The sequence below is a fragment of the Odocoileus virginianus genome, chromosome 24, assembly GCF_023699985.2.
Source record: "Odocoileus virginianus isolate 20LAN1187 ecotype Illinois chromosome 24, Ovbor_1.2, whole genome shotgun sequence".
NCBI classification, from domain to species: Eukaryota; Metazoa; Chordata; class Mammalia; order Artiodactyla; family Cervidae; genus Odocoileus; species Odocoileus virginianus.
The window spans coordinates 38,094,699-38,115,191 of record NC_069697.1 but is presented as its reverse complement, the minus strand read 5'-3'; the positions used below and the strand labels follow the sequence as shown (position 1 = coordinate 38,115,191).

Here is a 20,493-nt window from a genome sequence, read left to right as displayed (position 1 = left end):
ATGAAGACTTTGCTGATCACTGATACAGATATGAAATGCACTATTCAGGTGTTAAGATGTGTGGACACTTTATGCATAACTTAGGGGCTTTTCAAGGGTCATTTTAACTGTAGGAGTTTTGTCTTACCTCCTGTTGACATCAGAATCCTTGCTTAAGTTGCAACTCCACTGTAAGCCATTGAGAGACAGTGGATCTAGTGTCTCCAGAGGATCTCCTCAAAAATGTCTACAGTTGGACTCAAGATGGCACATCCTGACTACGGAGAGGTAAGTCTAATGGCTACACAGGTCAAACAATAATATAATGCTTACTAATAAAAGCTACAGAGGGGGAGAATGGTAATGGAGAATGGCATACATAATTCCAAAAAGAACTGTCAACTGGTCATCCAGTAGGTATTTTTTCATTTACAAAGCAACAACCTCAAATAATTTTTGTCAATCTGACACAATGTTTCATGTCAACGTCTGGTTCTGACAACAGTAAGAAATTTCTTCAAGGATTTCTGAGTACTTCATTTTAGAGATTTATATTTGCTATTCAGAATAATTCCTTGCAATAATATTTAGGTATTAAAGTATTTTTAAAGTTAAAATATCATTAAAATGAATAGCATTGCATAAATATACAGATATAGGTAATCTTTGTAAATGCTTTTACTATGTAACCTAGATTCTAAAATCCAAAGAAGATAATTGGTTAAAATATAAACCTACAAGGAAGATAAATGAGTAGTGAATTGTCTTAACTTTTATTTGATTATTTTCATTTACAGTTCTGGCACTGACACTTTAAAAAAAAGATTTAATTTTATGTAAAGATTGAACTTCAATAAAATAACTTAAAAAACATTTACATATACATCATTAAATCTCCATAAAATATACAATACTTTGATACAACTATAGCTAGAATGACTTTGAAGGAAATGATACATATTCAAACTTTTAAGAGATATCTCGTCACATGTAGGAATAAATATTTATATTGGATTTGTTAAGACATGAAATTAAACACTATATGACATGCACTCTTGGAAATTAAAATATACATTTTGAAAACATATTTTAAAGCACAAAACTGTGTTTCCATTTAATCTAGATGTATATCAAAGCTTTTAAATAGAAATTTGAACAGTTTGTACAAATAAAAGATACTATAACATCAAGTGAAATATAGTCCAAAAGCTGTTAGGAACCAGTTTGGACATGTAGAACATAAATTTCTACTTTGGCGAGAGTTGAGTCTCATTTTTTAACCTTCAAATGAGATGGAATAATGGTAAATTTGCTAAAATTTTACAAAATATTTGTGGTTTTTAATTTTTAGTACTTGTAAGCTATGTTTCTTTTTCTCATTATATTGATATGATAAAATCAAATGCACAGTCTTAACTGTCTAAAATCAAAAGCTGAATATTACTGCTAAATGAAAATAGATACTTAACATTCCACAGACCAAATCACTCAAGTGTAACAAACTCTGTTTTATACATAAAAAGTAAAGACTTATGAGAATTGTATTGTTTTACACTCACAAGCAAATTATGATATAAAATTTTTTCATGTATTTCTGAACATCATTAACACTTACGAAATCTCTCTCTGATGATTACTGGCACACAAAAATCTCCTTCTCTAAGAGATGATCTTTAAGAGAGTTGGGAGCAGTTAGCTGTTGGCATTTTAAAATGATTGCTATTTCTAGAAAATAGCAGCAATATTGCTCACCCGGAAGGACTGAAGATACTGAAATTGATATGCTGCTACAACCTGGATCACTTCATCAAATTAGGTTAACATTATTGTACATGAGGCTAAGAAAACAGAAAGCAACAGAAAACAGGATGCTAAAATTAATCCAGAGAACAATTCTGAGTCTTTTAATAGGCAGAAGCCACACACAAGTTGTACAATTTATCCAAAACTCAATACATTTTGGTATAAAGTACATATTATGAATTCTCTGCCTCTGGCATGGTATGTCATTTTTTATTTGTAGTTACTGAAAATGTCTGAATGTGGCAACTTAAAACTGACACAACAACTGTATAAATGTTAGTTGCTAGGTGCTTAGTGTAATTTGTGATTTCATAACTAGGAGAATAGTAAAATAATTATAATAAAACACGTTATTAATTTTATTGTTCTTAATTACTGATGAAAGAAAGTCAAAAGAATGCTCCCACCTCTCTTACTGTATTACAGCATTTATAAAATATATTAGTGTCATTAAGCTAATGAGACTAGTGAGATTTTCTTAGATGCCATGAAGAAAATTTTCTAGAATACCCTTCCTCCAAGATCTGTGGATTATTATAATGCATTTCAATTCTACTTTCTGATATAAAGGCAAAAGGATAAGTTATCAACATATTTTTCTCTGTTAATTCTTCCTCTGGATAACTGATTTTGAAATTATAGTAAACAGTTTCTAAATTCTCTACTTTAGCAGATTTTCCATTTTAGAGTGAATAACTTAAGAAACAATATTAAGACTCTTACACACTAAAATGGTTCAGTGGTAAAATAAAAATATGAAAAGTACTTGATAACATTACTCTCAGCATTTTCCATCTGGGAACTAACTACTGCATATTACTGGTGATAAAATTTCAAGTGGAAATAATACCTTTTAATCTAATTTTAGTTTAGATCTTTTATATATACATTAAAATCATGTTTTGGGTAATTATTGACTAAGGTGCAACAATCAAAATTATCAGGAATTTTACATTTAAGAAAAATATTAATACCTAATCTCTAAAATCTATCTGATTTTAACATTCGGCCCTATGTGTTCAGATGCAAATGAAATGTTATACTCTCTTAAGTCTAGTGCATATCTTACCAGCCATCCAGCTAGGCCTCAGTAGAGGCTATGACCATCTTCCCTATATTTTCCTAAATCACAATATACTTCTATTAATTTTATAGCATGTTTATAAGGGAACATATTTCAGCTAAAAGTGTGATGCTTAATGTGTTTTAATATGATAGATCAAATCATAGCATATATAAATTTTCCTATAAAATATATATTTGATGATATTTCAAATGGAATGTTTTCAAGTTGACAGTGGTAGCCAAAGATGCTGATAACTTAGAAGGTGCATAATATTAAAAAACCTTCAAATTCAAATACTTAATTTTTAATATACTATAAATGTTCACTGAATCTAAAAAAAATACCCTAATTTTATAAGGTTCCTTTTCAAGTAGTTGTCATTAAAAAATTATAAATAATTCTTATACTGTGTCTCTCTGTCTTGTACTTCAAAGATATGGAATATTATTTTTATCACTATATAAATAACAAGTAGTCCTTTATAGAAGGAATTGAGAATAGAAGACAAGAACTGTGGCTATTTTTCCCTGTTATTATGTGCATTTATGGATATAAAGTTGAAAACACCATTTACTTATGCCAGGGAGAACAGGCCATGTTCTGCTATAAAGAGCCCAGTTGCTCCTTTAATAAAGTTACTGTGCATTCAGCTCAGCTGCGTATAAGCATATAGTTAAGGCCATGTACACAATAAACAGAAGAATTGTGGGAATTAGTTAGATAAATCAGGAAAACAAATTTCTAAAGAGATCACTTTATGGGTTTAAATACTTTTTCTCCACATTATATTCTGATTTTATCATACAATAGTTCATTTTCCATTTCATTTTACCTGTGTGAAATATTATACAAATAAGAAATTTCTTATGGGATAAGAAATATCAATAGAATAATAACTTTCTGTGTTAAAGCACATCTGCTTTTCTGGGGAAAATCAAAATTAATATCCCCTTAGAAATCAATTGTCAGAGCACCTAATTCAAGGAAAAAAGCTCTCAAAAATATATACATTTTTAATTACGTGAAATGATCAAAGGGAGAAAACTCTTTTTTGGTGGAAGGATTTTTAGCTTTAGAGAATGGAACTCTTTGGCTACATTCTCAGCTGTCATAATTGTCATAATGTTCTTATGACATTCTTAAAGCCAGACTTTGAGAGAGACCAAACCATCTTGGAGACTGGCAGAAATATACTGAATTTGGAGTCACTCTTTCACTTCAAAGAATAATTTAATAGATGTTTAGAGACATGTTAAAATGTATCAAATGTTTGCACTCTTAACTGACCTCAGAAGACTCATTCATATTTTCACTGGAACTAAGTACTCTGTGAGTGATTTTGTACGTACTATGTAGTTCTTAATATATGAGCAAAAATTGGAATTCACTGAAGAATGAGCATAGAAACCAATGAATACTTTGAAAAAATACTGCAGAAATATAGTAAGTCAACATTTCTTAAAGACACATATGAGAACCATTAATCTGTTCCAATGGAAAATCCCAGTTTTTAGACAAGAAGGAAAAAAATCCAAGTCAAGCATGAGAAAAAGGATACACTCAAAGACAAATCTATGTATCTATTTTTAAGAGAATGTCAGAGAAAATGTGCAAAATAAAAACCAGTTTATACTCTTAGAATTAAAAAGAAAAAAAAAGACAAGTATCATTACGTAATAAAATGTGACAATTCCCCTAAGAAGAGTTAATAAAAAGTTAAGAAAAATAGAAGTCTCACTGCTTAATTAAACAAACATAAATAACAGCAAGGTTATTTCTGCTGCTGATTTTCTTCCTTCCTTTCTTGTTTCAGAAATTATTTGATTAAAAGAGGGGGGAAAATAGTCTGCTAGAAGCTATTTATGTAACACAAATGAAGGCACAAATAGTAGGAATCCAGAGTTGATGAGTGAAGTTGTGAATACAGGGGATTTTGGCTTGAACAAAAACTGACCCTGAAATACAGTTGAAGATCTAGTGCTATTTTGTGTTTACAGCTGCACACTTAAGTGACTAACTCAGGGTTAAAAATCTTTAAGGTCCATAAAAATCTTTTCTTTCTTTCTAGCAATAAAATATACTTATCAAAACTTGCTAGCTAATCTGTGCAAATGTATACTTCTCAACTGATGCAAAAAATATGTAGGAAAATAAACCTTAAAAGACCTGCTTTTTATAATGTTCCAAAGATTCTGTACAGAGTCAGCTGCTGAAGAATTTTCAAGATTTGAATTGGAGAGAGAAATGAAAATGTAGAATACAAAGGATAGCTGTGCCCTTGTAGGAGACACTTTTGAATTTGTTGAAAACTTAAATGGAATTTTTTTCTAATAGCTGATCACAGATAAGTGCCTCATCCTTAGGAAAAATTAGGGCCAACAGACCATGCTTTGACAGAAAATACCTTTGGACCATATTTTAGCATCCTTTGTCATAAGTATATCATACATATATGATTTGGCTGGATTAGCACTGACTCAACTGCCACTAATAATTATATATAGTCTTAGGAAAAAAGGATATCACTGAATTCACTGGGTACAATATTCATTTCAAACTATCTCAGGAAGGAATTACACACATTTGTTCAATAATTATTAGTTTAAAATCTCCGTAAATTTTTTTACATCTCTGTGTGTGAAAAAAATGTCACTGTGATGGTATCTTCCTTGGAATCAAATATTCTAGGATATGAAGTTGTTCAAACTAGACTGTGGAAAGAACCAGATTAAAAGCAGGGCAGTGAGGTCACCAATTGCTGTTCTTCTCTCCCAAGTTTCTTTAAATGACTGAATATATAAGCAGCTGATAATTATTCCACATCAGAAGCATCATTGTCAGAAAGATGGTAGTTACTTCCCTTTACCCGAATATATTCAATATATCTCCCTTCATCAGAATCTGAAGCACCACATGTACATAGCCTGTTGTCGAAGAGTGATTCAATTTCCTCTAATTTTTTCCCTTTGGTCTCAGGAAGACAGCCGTAGATGAAAAGGAGACCCACCGAAGCGAATCCAGCATAAAGGAAGAAGGCTCCTGCAATGAAAAATACTATATATGTTTATTTTTGCTTTTATTTCCAATATTCTGGGAGGTGGGTCATAGAGGATCCTGCTGTGATTTATGTCGGAGAGTGTTTTGCCTATGTTCTCCTCTAGGAGTTTTATAGTCTCTGGTCTTACATTTAGATATTTAATCCATTTTGAGTTTATTTTTGTGTATGGTGTTAGAAAGTGTTCTAGTTTCATTCTTTTACAAGTGGTTGACCAGTTTTCCCAGCACCACTTGTTAAAGAGGTTGTCTTTTTTCCATTGTATATTCTTGCCTCCTTTGTCGGGGAATACATGTAAATCCATGGCTGATTCATGTCAATGTATGACAAAAACCACTACAATACTGTAAAGTAATTAGCCTCCAACTAATAAAAATAAATGGAAAAAAAAATAAAAAAAAAGAAAAATACTATATATGTAAAGCTTTACATTGGAAAGGGGACTTAATTTTAACTTCTGTTTCTGGTCAATAATGCATGACTGTGGTCTGAAATGGACCAAAAATTTGCTTCTAGCTTGGTTTATTTCATTTCCTCTAATTGTTTTAAACATGTGAATATAATAGTTTGTTTTTCTAGACTCAAGTTATGTAATACCAAACTCAAGAAGAATGATAGCCCAGGCTCAGGATAACTTCTGCTTTGAAGTCTTTCCTCACTTCCCTGGTTAGGGTTGTGCTTTCACAACACTTTGCTGAGGCAAAGTGGTTTATAACAACAAAGTAGCATTATAATTATGTGAATATATTTGTGTTAGCCACTAGACTGGAGGCACTTTCAGGAAGAAATTTTCTTCTCATTTATCTTGAGTGTAGTGTTTCCAGAACCACATTCAGTGATGACACTGCTGATTTCTTGAATCAAAGCTCAAAGTCTAGGAGTCAACAGAATTTTCTCTTACTCTCCCACCCAATATCCACTCTTAGAAAATCCTGTTGGATCTACCTTCACATACAATCCAAAGATGACCATTTTTTGCCATTTCTGGACATCTCTGGTTTAAAAGCCTTCCTCTTTACCTGCAGTACTCTTAAGAGTCTCCTAACTAGTGTCCCATTCCTTCTCTGAGGCTCCTACAGTCCATTTTTTGTGTGTGTGTCCATAGCACTTGGGGCTTCTCAGCGGTAAAGCATCCTCCTGCCAATGGAGGAGAAGCAAGATGTGGGTTCAATCCCTGGGTCAGGAAGATTCTCTGGAGGAGGAAATGACCCATTGCTAAAGTATTCTTGCGAGGAAAATTCCATGGACAGAGGAACCTGGTGGGCTACATTCTAACTCAATGAAACTAGGTACCATGCTGTATAGGGCCACCCAAGATGAATGGGTCATGGTGGAGAGTTCTGACAAAACATGGTCCACTGGAGAAGGGAACTGCAAACCACTTCAGCAGTCTTGCCTTAGAGAACCCCATGAACAGCATGAAAAGGCCAAAGGTATGACAAAGAAAGATGAACCTCCCAGCTCAGTAGGTGTCCACTATGCTACTGGAGAAAACTGAGAAATAGCTCCAGAAGAAATAAAGAGGCTGAACCAAAGGGGAAACAACACCCAGTTGTGGATGTGTCAGGTGGTGAAAGTAAATTCTGATGCTGTAAACAGCAATGTTGCATAGGAACCTGGAATGTTAGGTCCGTGAATCAAGGCAAATTGGAAGTGGAGAAACAGCAGATGGCAAGAGTAAACATTGACATTTTAGGAATCAGTGAACTAAAATGGACAGAAATGGGTGGATTTATTTCAGATGACCATGACATCTACTACTGAGGGCAAGAATCCTTTAGAAGAAATGGAGTAGCCCTCATAGTCAACAAAAGAGTCCAAAATACAGTACTTGGGTGCAATCTCAAAATGACAAAATGATCACAGTTCCTTTCCAAGGCAAACCATTCAATATCACATTAATCCAAGTCTATGCCCCAACCACTAATGCTGAAGGAGCTGAAGTTGAATGGTTCTGTGTAGATATACAAGACCTTCTAGGACTAACACCTTCTTGATGAAGGTGAAAGAGGAGAGTGAAAAAGCTAGCTTAAAACTTAACATTCAAAAAACTAAGATCATGGCATCTGGTCCCATCACTTCATGGCAAATAGATGGGGAAACAATGGAAACAGTGATAGACTTTATTTTCTTGGGCTCCAAAATCACTGCAGGTGGTGACTGAAGTGATGAAATTAAAACATGCTTGCTCCTTGGAAGAAAAGCTATGACAAACCTAGACAGCATATTAAAAAGCAGAGACACTAATTTGTTGACAAAGCTCCGTCTAGTCAAAGCTATGGTTTTTCCAGTAGTCATGTATGGATGTGAGAGTTGGACCATAAAGAAGGCTGAGTGCCAAAGAATTGATGCTTTTGAACTGTGGTGCTGGAGAAACTCTTGAGATCAATCCTAAAGTCAATTAACCCTGAATATTCACTGGAAGGACTAATGCTGAAGCTGTAACTCCAATGGTTTGACAACCTGATGCAAAGAGCTGACTCATTAGAAAAGACCCTGATGCTGGGAAAGATTGAAGGCAGGAGAAGAAGGGACAGAGGATGAGATGGTTGGATGGCATCACCTACTTAATGGGCATGAGTTTGAACATGCTCTGGGAATTGGTGATGAACAGGGAAGCCTGGCGTGCTGCAGTCCACGGGGTCACCAAGAGTCAGACATGACTGAGCAACTGAACAACAAAAACAACATGTGCCTTCTAGATAGTCATTTAACCTCCTCCTTGGACCTCAGTTTCCTCTTTACGTAAAATAAGATGATTTCTCAGTTCCTATTTAAATCTATGGTTTAAACTGTAATTCTGTAAGTTTTACAACCCAGTAGGACTAGGTATAGGAGAGGTGGTAATGGTATGCTTGAGGAGGAGACCAGCAAAAGTGGTCTCCTCAAGGCCAGAGTCTATGGCTTGTCTCTGGGTTCCTAGTACAGTGCTGATTCATTGGAGAGTTTCAGTTCAGTTCAGTCACTCAGTCGTGTCTGACTGCGACCCCATGAATCACAGCATGCCAGGCCTCCCTGTCCATCACAAACTCCTGGAGTTTACACAAACTCATGTCTAACGAGTTGGTGATGCCATCCAGCCATCTCATCCTCTGTCGTCCCCTTCTCCTTCTGCCCCCAATCCCTCCCGGCATCAGGGTCTTTTCCAGTGAGTTAACTCTTCACATGAGGTGGCCAAAATATTGGAGTTTCAGCTTCAGCATCAGTCCTTCCAGTGAACACCCAGGACTGATCTCCTTTAGGATGGACTGGTTGGATCTCCTTGCAGTCCAAGGGATTCTCAAGAGTCTTCTCCAACACCACAGTTCAAAAGCATCCATTTTTCAGCACTCAGCTTTCTTCACAGTCCAACTCTCACATCCATACATGACCACTGGAAAAACCACAGACTTGACTGGGCGAACCTTTGTTGGCAAAGTGATGTTTCTGCTTTTTAATATGGTATCTAGGTTGGTCATAACTTTCCTTCCAAGGAGTAAGCATCTTTTAATTTCATGGCTGCAATCACCATCTGCAGTGATTTTGGAGCCCCCAAAAATAAAGTCTGACAGTGTTTCCACTGTTTCCCCATCTATTTCCCATGAAGTGATGGGACCAAACGCCATGATTGGAGAGTTTAGAGAATGAATATTCTCTTGCTGACTGCCAGATGGAATACACTGGGTAGCAGATTTGAAATAAAGGCCTAAATAAGACAACATGACTATATATTTAAAAGTCAAGCTTGAAGATGAAAAGTACAGCAGTTTAAGAACTGAAAAATATTTCACAGTTCGTTGTCATTACAGAATGTGGAAAGATATTATTAAGACTACTTTCTTACAGACAGGCCTAGAAGTAACCATTTCAGTACTATCCATAGGAACACTTCTTGGGAAGACTGAAGTAAAACTACAGAAGAAAAATGCTGCTGAACTGGCTACCCCAAAGAATCTGCTCCATTGAATGAGCAGCCATGAGAAAATAAAAGTGAAACAGAGGTAAACTATGACATATAAAACATATATATAAAAGGATTGACTAAATCAAGACATAGTTTGTTAGCTTAAATCATCAGAAGCTATATAATTCTTAAGGAGCTGGATGTATAAATCAAATTTTTTCTTTAATAAAAATAAAATTTCATTTACAAATTCAAGGCTCCTTTATTTCATTTCAGTTTGGTCTACATTATAATACAAGTTTATATATTTTTATATCACACTTGATAAAAAATAATAATAGGTCATCTGGCATGCATATCTGAGAGTTACAGTGAGAGGAAGGCTCTGTAGACACTGTGGGTCTGAAAGTCAAAAAGTTATACAGGCTGAATCCTTGTGCAGTTTCTTGAATTGTCTTGATTTTAGTTTCCTGATCTGACAGGGAAAATCAATCCTCCCTTGCTAAGGGATAGAAAAGAATAGAAAGAATTTTGGATGTTAGTTGCCCAGAAAAGTGATAGACATGATTAAAAATCATTGTAAATGACTAGGGAAAAATAATGGGTAGTAAGATCAGCATGACTAATAAATCAAGAATGTTTTCATCTAAGGGGTGCTATGACAAGCTGGCTGTTGGAGGATGTGGAATTTTGAGGAAAAAAAATGATAGAAGGTGAAGTCTTGAATTCTAAATACAGATAAGCAAAATTGTGCAGGTAAGAAAACAATAGGTGCAGAAGATAAAACATTTTAGACTAAACTGGGATGCTAAACTCTGAAATATCTAATGGAGTAAATATAGTCTGGCTTTATAAAATACAATATTGAGAAAATACTCATCATCTTTCACAGTTTAAGTACAATGGCATGATTGGAAGTAACAAATCAAATCTCTTCATACTAAACTCCTACAGTTAAAAGCAAATTAGATGGATTACTGACATTCTTAAAGGCCATACAGTTTCTTGTGTGTGTGAACCAGATTTCCAAAGCTAAATAACATAAAGGAAATTCTATTAAAAAACAAGATACTTCTATAAAAATCTGAATAATCTAAAGATGGCAAATGCTACAACTGTGTATGTAGGCTTCACTGGTGCGACCAGTGGTTAAGTCAACAGAAGTGTAGGCAGGCCTGGGAGGCTGTGATCTGCTTCATGAAATGGGCAAATCAATTATGTAACTCATTTTCTTAATTATGCCCCTTTAGGATGAAAATGAAAAAAATGTCTGTAGCAAATCTGTTAGGATTGTTAGTGCAATTTTATTCTAAAGGAAATAAATCTTATTAGACTCCTTATATTAAGTTTCAGATTAAAACAGATATTTAACTGAATTATACAAAATTAAGAATTAAAGATTCAACACGGACACTTTGATAATGCTCACCAAGGGATCTATTTAGTCACATGTGCTATAAATAAAGTGACATACTGGTGACATTTTAATGATAATTTTTAGTAATAAACATTACTGAATGGGGCCCAGGCCCTTTTAGGCAGTATAGTTTAGGAAGGAATCAAGACTTGAGGTCTTATGAAACAATAAAAAAGGAAGTAAAAGAAGACATGAATATTTCCAGAGAAATACATCATTATGGTGCCTATTTTTTATCAGGAATATAAACATAAAAGTTACATCAATTAGTAACCTCTAGGTTAAACTATTGATCAATAAATAGGAAAAAATCTAACCTGAGCTAAGGTACTGTTTCACTAGTGAAAACCTAATGGACAGTGTGCTGACAAGAAAGAAGTCTGGCTTAATGTGAAACAAAAAACTTATTCTACTGAGATATTTTTGAAAGAAGCCTGGATATGTCCTATTTAAATTTTACTTCCGTGGCCTCATATTTTCCTGAGAGAACTGATTCAAGAAGAGGAGATTTGCTATCAAAAGTCTTACCATGTAGACTTTTACTATTTGGTCTATGACTTTCCATTAAAAAATGCTTTCTCAAGAAATGTCCATATTTAAATATTTAAGTATTCTCAAGGATCAGAAAATATAGGTAAATATTTATTGTGTTTATATTTATGCTGTTAGGAAGATAAGCTTACAAATTTATGTACAACATTCTAATTGCCAAATGGGATAAAGCTGAACATACTAAATATATACATCCAGTTTAAAATGCCAGTGCCTTTCCTTTCCAAGAAAACAAATATTTCTAAATGTTTCAATCGTGATTGGGAGAGAGAGGAGTTTCATAAAGATTAGAAAAAAAAGCATTAGATAAACAGTTTTAAATAAAACTAAACACCAAATCAGAAGGTTCATAAGAGAGGAGGAACAGACATATGATGTTTCCACATATTCATCATTCATTTCAAAGTTCAACTATGTATTCATTTGACAAACACTTCTGAGTGCTTAGTAGGATGCCCTGGAAGGCATGGGGAATATATTGGTGAACAAAGTATAATCCTGGCCTAAGTTCAAGGTCCAGAGGTGAGAGGGTAGATAGAGGAACTGACAAATAAATTTGTTCTTACAAAAAGAAATTATAAGTAGCCAGAATATGGGATGAGGTGAGATGAGGTGAGTGGCAGTGAGGAATGGGGGAGGGGATCTGAGAATGTTCTAAGCACTTGTTGTTCAGTTGCTAACTCCTGTCCGACTTAGGGACCTCGGGGACTGTAACACATCAGGCTCCTTGGTTCTCCAATATCTCCCATAGTTTGCATGAATTCATGTCCACTGAGTCAGTGATGCTATCTAACCATCTCATGCTCTGCTGCACCCTTCTCCATTTGCCTTCAATCTTTCCCCACATCAGCATCTTTTTCAATGAGCTGGCTCTGTGCATCAGGTGGCCAAGGTACTGGAGCTTTAGCATCAGTCCTTCCAATGAATATTCAGGGTTGATTTCTTTTAGCATTGACTGGTTTGATCTCTTGAAGTCCAAGGGACTCTCAAGACTCTTTCCCATCATCACAATTCAAAAGCATCAATTTTTCAGCACTCAGTCTTCTTTATGGTCCAACTCTCATATCCGTACATGACTACTGGAAAAAATGGCTTTGACTATATGGACCTTTGTTGGCAAACTGAAGTCTCTAATATGCTGTCTAGGTTCATCATAGCTTTCCTTCCAGGGTCAAGTGTCTTTGAATTTCATGACTGCATTCACCATCCCCAGTGATTTTGGAGCCAAGAAAGTAAAATCTGTCACTGCTTCCACTTTTCCCCCTTCTATTTGCCATGAAGTGATGGGACTGGATGCTATGATCTTAGGTTTTTGAATGTTGAGTTTCAAGTCAGTCTTTTCACTCTCCTTTTTCACCTTCATCAAGAGGCTCTTTAGTTCCTCTTTGCTTTCTGCCATAAGGGTAGTATTATCTGCATATCTGAGGTTGTTGATATTTCTCCTGGCAATCTTGACTCCAGCTTGTGCTTCATCCAGCCCAATGTTCATTCACGTACATTTTGCATGGTGTACTCTGCATACAAGTTAAATAAGCAGGGTGACAGTATTCAGCCTTGCAATACTCTTTTCAAAAAATTTGAACCAGTCTGTGGTTCTAAATCCAGTTCTAATTATTGCTTCTTGACTTCTTTCTCAGAGACAGGTAAGGTGGGCTGGTATTCCCATCTCTAAGAATTTTTCACAGTTTGTTGTCAGCCACATAGTCATAGACTTTAGTGTAGTCAATGAAGCAGAAGTAGATGTTTTTCTGGAACTTCCTTTGCTTTCTCCATGATCCAACAAATGCTGGCAATTTGATCTCTGGTTCCTCTGCCTCTTTGAAATCCAGTTTGTACATCTGGAAGTTCTCAATTAATGATTTGCTGAAGCCTATCTCAAAGGATTTTGAGCATTACCTTGCTAGCATGTAAAAGGAGCACAACTGTATGGTAGTTTGAACATTCTTTTGCATTGCACTTCTTTGGGACTGGAGTGAAAACTGACCTTTCCAGTCCTGTGGCTACTGCTAAGTTTCCCAAATTTGCTGACATACTGAGTGCAGCACTTTAACAGCATCATCTTTATGATTTTAAATTGCTCAGCTGGAATTCCATCACCTCCACTAGCTTTGTTCCTCGTAATGTTTCCTTAGGCCCTCTTGCTTTCTCACACTCCAGGTTGTCTCGCTCTAGTTGAGCGACCAGTCATAGAGTTTATCCTGGTCATTAAGACTTTTTTGTATAGTTCTTTGTACTTCTGCCACCTCTTCTTAATATCTTCTGCTTCTGTTAAGTCCTTAATGTTCCTGTCCTTTATCGTGCCCATTCTTTCATGAAATGTTCCCTTGATATCTCCAATTTTCTTGATGAGAATCTCTAGTCTTTCCCATTCTATTGATTTCCTCTATCTCCTTGCATTGTTCATTTGAGGCCTTCTTATCTCTCCTTGCTATTCTCTGGAACTCTGCATTCAGTTGAGTATATCTTTCCTTTTCTCCTTTGCCTTTCACTTCTCTTCTTTACTTATCTATTTGTAAAGCCTCCTTAGACAGCCACTTTGCCTTCTTGTATTACTTTATCTTTTGGATGGTTTTGGTCAACACCTCCTGTACAATGTTACGGACCCCTGTCCATAGTTCTTCTACCAGATCTAGTCCACTAAAAATATTCATCACTTCCAGTGTATAAATCATAAGGGATTTGATTTAGGTCAAACCAGAATGGTCTATTGGTTTCCCCTACTTTCTTCAATTTAAGTATGGATTTGGCAATAAGGGGTTCATGATCTGAGCCACAGTCAGCTCCCAGCCTTGTTTTTGTTGACTGTATATAGCATCTCCATCTTTGGCTGCAAAGAACATAATCAATCTGATTTAGGTACTGACCATCTGGTGATGTCCATGTGTAGAGTTGTCTCTTGTGTTGTTGGAAAAGGGTGTTCGGTATATATAATCAGCATGTTCTCTTAACAGATATCTATTAGCCTTTGTCCTGCTTCATTTTGTACTCCAGGGAAAAATTTGCCTGTTATTCCAGGTATCTATTGATTTGCTATTTTTAAATTACAATTCCCTAAGATGAAAAGGACATCATTTTTTGGTGTTAGTTCTAGAAGGTGTTGTAAGTCTTCACAGAACCTATCAACATCAGCTTCTTCAGCATCAGTGGTTGGGGCAAGCATGTGTGCATGCTATGTTGCTTCCGTCATGTCTAACTCTTTACAACCGCATGAACTATAGCCTGCCAGGCTCCTCTATCCATGGGATTTTCCAGGCAAGAATACTGGAGTGGGTTACCATTTCCTCCTCTAGGGGATCTTCTTGACCCAGGGATCAAACCCAAGTCTCTTATGTCTCTTGCATTGGCAGGCAGGTTCTTTACCACTAGCACCAACTTCAGCTTCTTTGGCATCGGTGGTTGGCACACGGACTTGGATTACTCTGAGGTTCAATGGTTTGCCTTGGAAAGAAACCAAGATTATTCTGTTGTTTTTTGAGCCTGCACACAAGTACTGCATTTCAGACTCTTTTGTTGAATACGAGGACCACTCCGTTTCTTCTATGGGATTCTTGCCCACAGTAATAGATATAATGCTCATCTGAGTTAAATTCACCCATTCTCTTCTCTTTTAGTTCCCTGATTCCTAAGATTTTGATGTTCAACCTTGCTATCTTCTTCTGGATCATGTTCAGTTCTCCTTGATTCATGGACCTAACATTCCAGGTTCCTATGCAATATTGTTCTTTACAGCATCAAACTTTACTTTCACCCTAGACACATTTACAACTGAGTGTTTCCACTTTGGCCCATCCTCTTCATTCTTTCTGGAGGTATTCGTAATTGTCCTCAGCTCTTCCCCAGTAGAATATTGGACACCTGATCTGGCAGGCTCTTCTGGTGTCATATCTTTTTGCCTTTTCATATTGTACATGGGGTTCTCCAGGCGAGGTTGCTGGAGTGGTTTGCCATCTCCTCCTCTAATGGACCACATTTTCTAAGAACTCTTCACCATGAACTGTCCATCTTGGGTGGCCCTGTACATCATGGCTCATACCTTCATTGAGTCATGCAAGCCCCTTCCCCAGGATATGTGATCCATGAAGTGGGGGGTGAACGGGGGGGGAGGTATAAGCAATAGATAGACATTCAGTATATAATCACAGAGGCTCAGGAGATTAGCATGAAAATCCCTATTTCATCATTTAGAATCCAATCACAACCTATAAACTCATACAGACAATAAAGAAATTATCTTGCTAAAAAGACACTTTTCTTCCAGTAAAGATAAACCTGAAGTAGCTTCCCAAAGTTTTTTCCTAACTCAGTCATTTCTCAAGATTGGTTTCTTCGAGTTATGGTCTCTCTACATTTTTCACATGAACACCGCTGCTAAACTTATAGAGTTTCAGCAGTGGGAAGTGCGGGTCTCAGTGGATCCTGAAATACTTTGGTCTGAGCAGCAGATATGATAGGGTGGAAGGCAGAACACACAGCACAACATCTGGGGGAGCTACTGTGACCCTACTTTTATTCTACTCTTGGCTACAACCCCATCCCTGTTAAAGAGACATTTTCAGGCATTACCCCTAGACTCTAGGATCTTTCTACAATTTTCTGTTGTTTGTTTTTTCCACTAAACTAAAGGTCTTGTGAAGACTTCCAACTGAGGGATAGCTGGGAGATGTTTGGGTTTGAAGTGTAGGTGGGTGGGTAAAGCTGTAAAGCACTGAGGGAAAAGAAGCAATACTGCTTAGGAAAGGACCGTTCCTCTTATCTTTTCCCAGAAACATTTCCAAGGGCTCTGGGGAATAAGACAGCCTTACAGAGATACTTGTAATAGCAAAAATATAACCATTTAGTTTTTCAATCACAAATGACAGCAAATCTAAAAACAGAGTAGAAAATAAAAATGAAACTATATTCTCTTACCATAGTATGTAAGATACTCTGCTGTGTGTAAAAATGTCAATGAAACCAGAACATTGAAAATCCAATTTATTCCAGACGAACATGCATTTCCTGTGCTTCTTGCCCAAAGGGGATATATTTCAGAATTCACAGTCCAAGGCATTGGTCCCATTCCTGAGAAGTACAAAATGAAGAATTTCAGTAAAGTAGCATGTAAGGAATTTAAAAGAGTAGCTTATCTTCTCTAAATACAGACAATTTAATTAAAATAACAATAAAAACAACAGAGTCTTTGTTTACCAGGTGCGAAGAAAATAAGATATAAAATAAGGCCCAAAAGTGCAGTCCAGGAGTATGGAGTAGGGCAGAAATTGTAAGCCCAAAATACTTCTTCTGTTTTGAATTTGGTTTCATTTTCACACCTGAAAAGTAAGGCAAGATAAATATTAACTTAGGGTTTTAGTTTATAGTTGCATAAATTCAATGTATTATCTAGAATGCATTTGTAAGTTCCTTAGTTTCATTAAGGAAAAGAATCCAAGATGTTTCTCTTGAAAAAAATTTAAAAAGGAGGATTATATATGTAAGCTCACATGAAACTTTTTAGAGCTGAATATAATTCAAGAACAATACATTGTACATACAACTCAGTAACAAAAAAATAATCTGAATGAAAAATGTGTAGAGGATTGGAAGAGACATTTTTCAAAAGAAGACAAACAGATGGTCAGTCAGTTTGTTAGTTTAGCCACTCAGGTTAGTTTAGCCGACTTTTTGCAACCCATGGCCAGAAGCATGCCAGGCTTCCCTGTCCATCACCAATTCCCGGAGCTTGTTCAAACTCATGTCCAACAAGTCGGTGATGCCATCCATTCATCTCAACCTCCTGCCTTCAATCTTTCCCAGTATCAGGGTCTTTTTAATGAGTCAGTTCTTCGCATCAGGTGGCCAAAATATTGGAGTTTCAGCTTCAACAACAGCCCTTCCAATAAATATTCAGGACTGGTTTCCTTCAGGATGGACTGGTTGGATCTCCTTGCTGTCCAAGGGACTCTCAAGAGTCTTCTCCAACACCACAGTTCAAAATCATCAATTCTTCAGTGCTCAGCTTTCTTTATGGTCCAACTCTCACATCCATACATGACCACTGGAAAAACCATAGCCTTGACTAGATGGACCTTTGTTGGCAAAGTAATGTCTCTGCTTTTTAATATACTGTCTAGGTTGGTCATAACTTTTCTTCCAAAGAGCACGTGTCTTTTAATTTCATGGCTGCAGTCACCATCTGCAGTGATTTTGGAACCGAAGAAGATAAAGTCTATCACTGTTTCCATTGTTTCTCCATCTATTTGCCATGAAGTGATGGGACCGGATGCTATGATCTTTGTTTTTTGAATATTTGAGTTTTAAGCCAGCCTTTTCACTCTCTTTTTCACCTTTATCAAGAGGCTCTTCGGTTCCTCTTCACTTTCAGCCATAACGGTGGTATAATCTGCATATCTGAGATTATTGACATTTCTCCCTGCAATCTTGATTCCAGCTTGTGCTTCATCCAGCCCAGCACTTCACATGATGTAGTCTGAATATAAGTTAAATAAGCAAGGTGACACTATACAGCCTTGACGTACTCCTTTCCCAATTTGGAACCAGCCCATTGTTCCATGTCTGGTTCAACTGTTGCTCCTTGACCTGCATACAGATTTCTCAGGAGGCAAGTAAGGTGGTCTAGTATTCCCATCTCTTTATCAACTTTCCAGTTTGTTGTGATTCACACCGTCAAAGACTTTAGTGAAGTCAATGAAGTCAATGTTTTTCTGGAATTCTCTTGCTCTTTCTATGATTCAACAGATATCTCTGGTTCTTCTGCCTTTCCTAAATTCAGCTTGAACATCTGGAAGTTCAAGGTTCATGTGATGCTGAAGCCTGGCTTGGAGAATTTGAGCATTATTTTACTAGTGTGTGCAGTAGTTTGAACATTCTTTGGCATTGCCTTTCCTTGGAATTGGAATGAAAACTGACCTTTTCCAGTCCTGTGGCCACTGCTGAGTTTTTCAAATTTGCTGGCATACTGAGTGCAGCACTTTCACAGCATCATCTTTTACGATTTGAAATAGCTCAATTGGAATTCCATCACATCTACTAGCTTTGTTCATAGTGATGCTTCCTAAGGCCCACTTGACTTCACATTCCAGGATGTCTGACTCTATGTGATCACACCACCATGGTTATCTGGATCAATAAAATCATTTTTGTGTAGTTCTTCTGTACATGCTTGTCACCTCTTCTTAATATCTTCTGCTTCTGTTATGTCTACTGTTTCTGTCCTTTATTGTGCACATCTTTGCATGAAATGTTCCCTTGGTATCTCTCATTTTCTTGAAGAGATCTCTAGTCTTTCCCATTCTGTTGTTTTCTTCTATTTCTTGGATTAATCACCGAGGAAGGCTTTCTTATCTCTCCTTGCTATTCTTTGGAACTCTGCATTCAGATGGGTATATCTTTCCTTTTCTCTTGCCTTTCACTTCTCTTCTTTTCTCAGCTATTTGTAAGGCCTCCTCAGACAAACATTTTGCCTTTTTGCATTTCTTCTTCTTGGGGATAATTTTGATTATCACCTCCTGTACAACGATATGAACCTCTGTCCATAGTTCTTCAGGCACTCTGTCTATCAGATATAATCCCTTGAATCTATTTGTCACTCCCACTGTATAATCCTAAGGGATTTGATTTAGGTCATACCTGAATATTCTACAGGTTTTCCCTACTTTCTTCAATTTAAGCCTAAATTTTGCAATAAGGTGTTCATGATCTGAGCCACAATCAGCTCCTGGTCTTGTTTTTGCTGACTATATAGAGCTGCTTCGTCTTTGGCTGCAAAGAATATAATCAATCCAATTTTGGTACAGATGGGCAACAAGTACATGAAAAGATGCACAGCATCACTATTTATCTGGGATATGCGAATCAAAACCACAGTGAGATACTGCCTCATATTTGGCAGAATAACTATCATCAATAAGACAAGAAATAGAAAGTGTTGGCAAGAGAGAACCCTTGCACTTTGTTGGTGTGTATATAAATTTGTGCAGCACTATTGTAACAGTATCAAGATTCTTCAAAAACTTAAAAATGAAACTACCATACAACCCAGCAATTCTACTTCTGGGTATTTATCCAGAGCAAACAAAAACACCAACTTGAAAAAAATATCTGCTCCATCGTGTTCACCTCAGCATTATTTTCTTTTTTTCTTTTTCCATTTATTTTTATTAGTTGGAGGCTAATTACTTTACATCTTTAGAGTAGTTTTTCAATAGCCAAGATGTGGAAACAACCTAAGTGTTTGTCAATAGATGAATGGATAAAGAAAAATGTGGTGTGTGTGTACACACACATGCACAGAGACACACACACACATACACATAGTGTATACATATATATTGTCAGTTCAGTTGCTCAGTTGTGTCCAGCTCTTTGCATTCCCACGGGCTGTTGTATGCCAGGCTTCCCTGTCCATCACCAACTCCTAGAGCTTGTTCAAACTCGTGTCCATCAAGTCGGTGATGCCATCCATGTACCTCATCCTCCATCTTCCCCTTCTCCTCCTGCCTTCAATCTTTCCCAGTATCAGGGTCTTTTAAATGAATCAGTTCTTCGCATCAGGTGGCCAAAGAGTTTCAGCTTCAGCATCAGTCCTTCCAGTGAATATTCGGTGTCGATTTCCTTTAGGATTGACTAGTTTGATCTCCTTGCTGTCCAACAGACTCTCAAGAGTCTTCTCCACCACCACAGTTCAAAAGCATCAATTCTTTGGTTCTCAGCTTTCTTTATAGGCCAACTCACACATCCAT

At 36.4% G+C, this 20,493-nt stretch overlaps 1 protein-coding gene across 1 annotated transcript in view; it reads right to left on the bottom strand.

The window, feature by feature from the left end:
* Window positions 1-729: 729 nt before the first annotated feature.
* SLC2A13 (solute carrier family 2 member 13) overlaps window positions 730-20,493 on the bottom strand; it is a 450,742-nt gene continuing 430,978 nt past the window's right edge. Inside the window, exons 8-10 of the mRNA XM_070454573.1 lie at window positions 16,943-17,064; window positions 16,664-16,816; window positions 730-5,887 (exon numbers count right to left, since the gene is read on the bottom strand). Of these exons, the coding sequence (XP_070310674.1) occupies window positions 5,661-5,887; window positions 16,664-16,816; window positions 16,943-17,064 (502 nt within the window). The 3' untranslated portion in view covers window positions 730-5,660. The remainder of the gene's footprint in view (window positions 5,888-16,663; window positions 16,817-16,942; window positions 17,065-20,493) is intronic.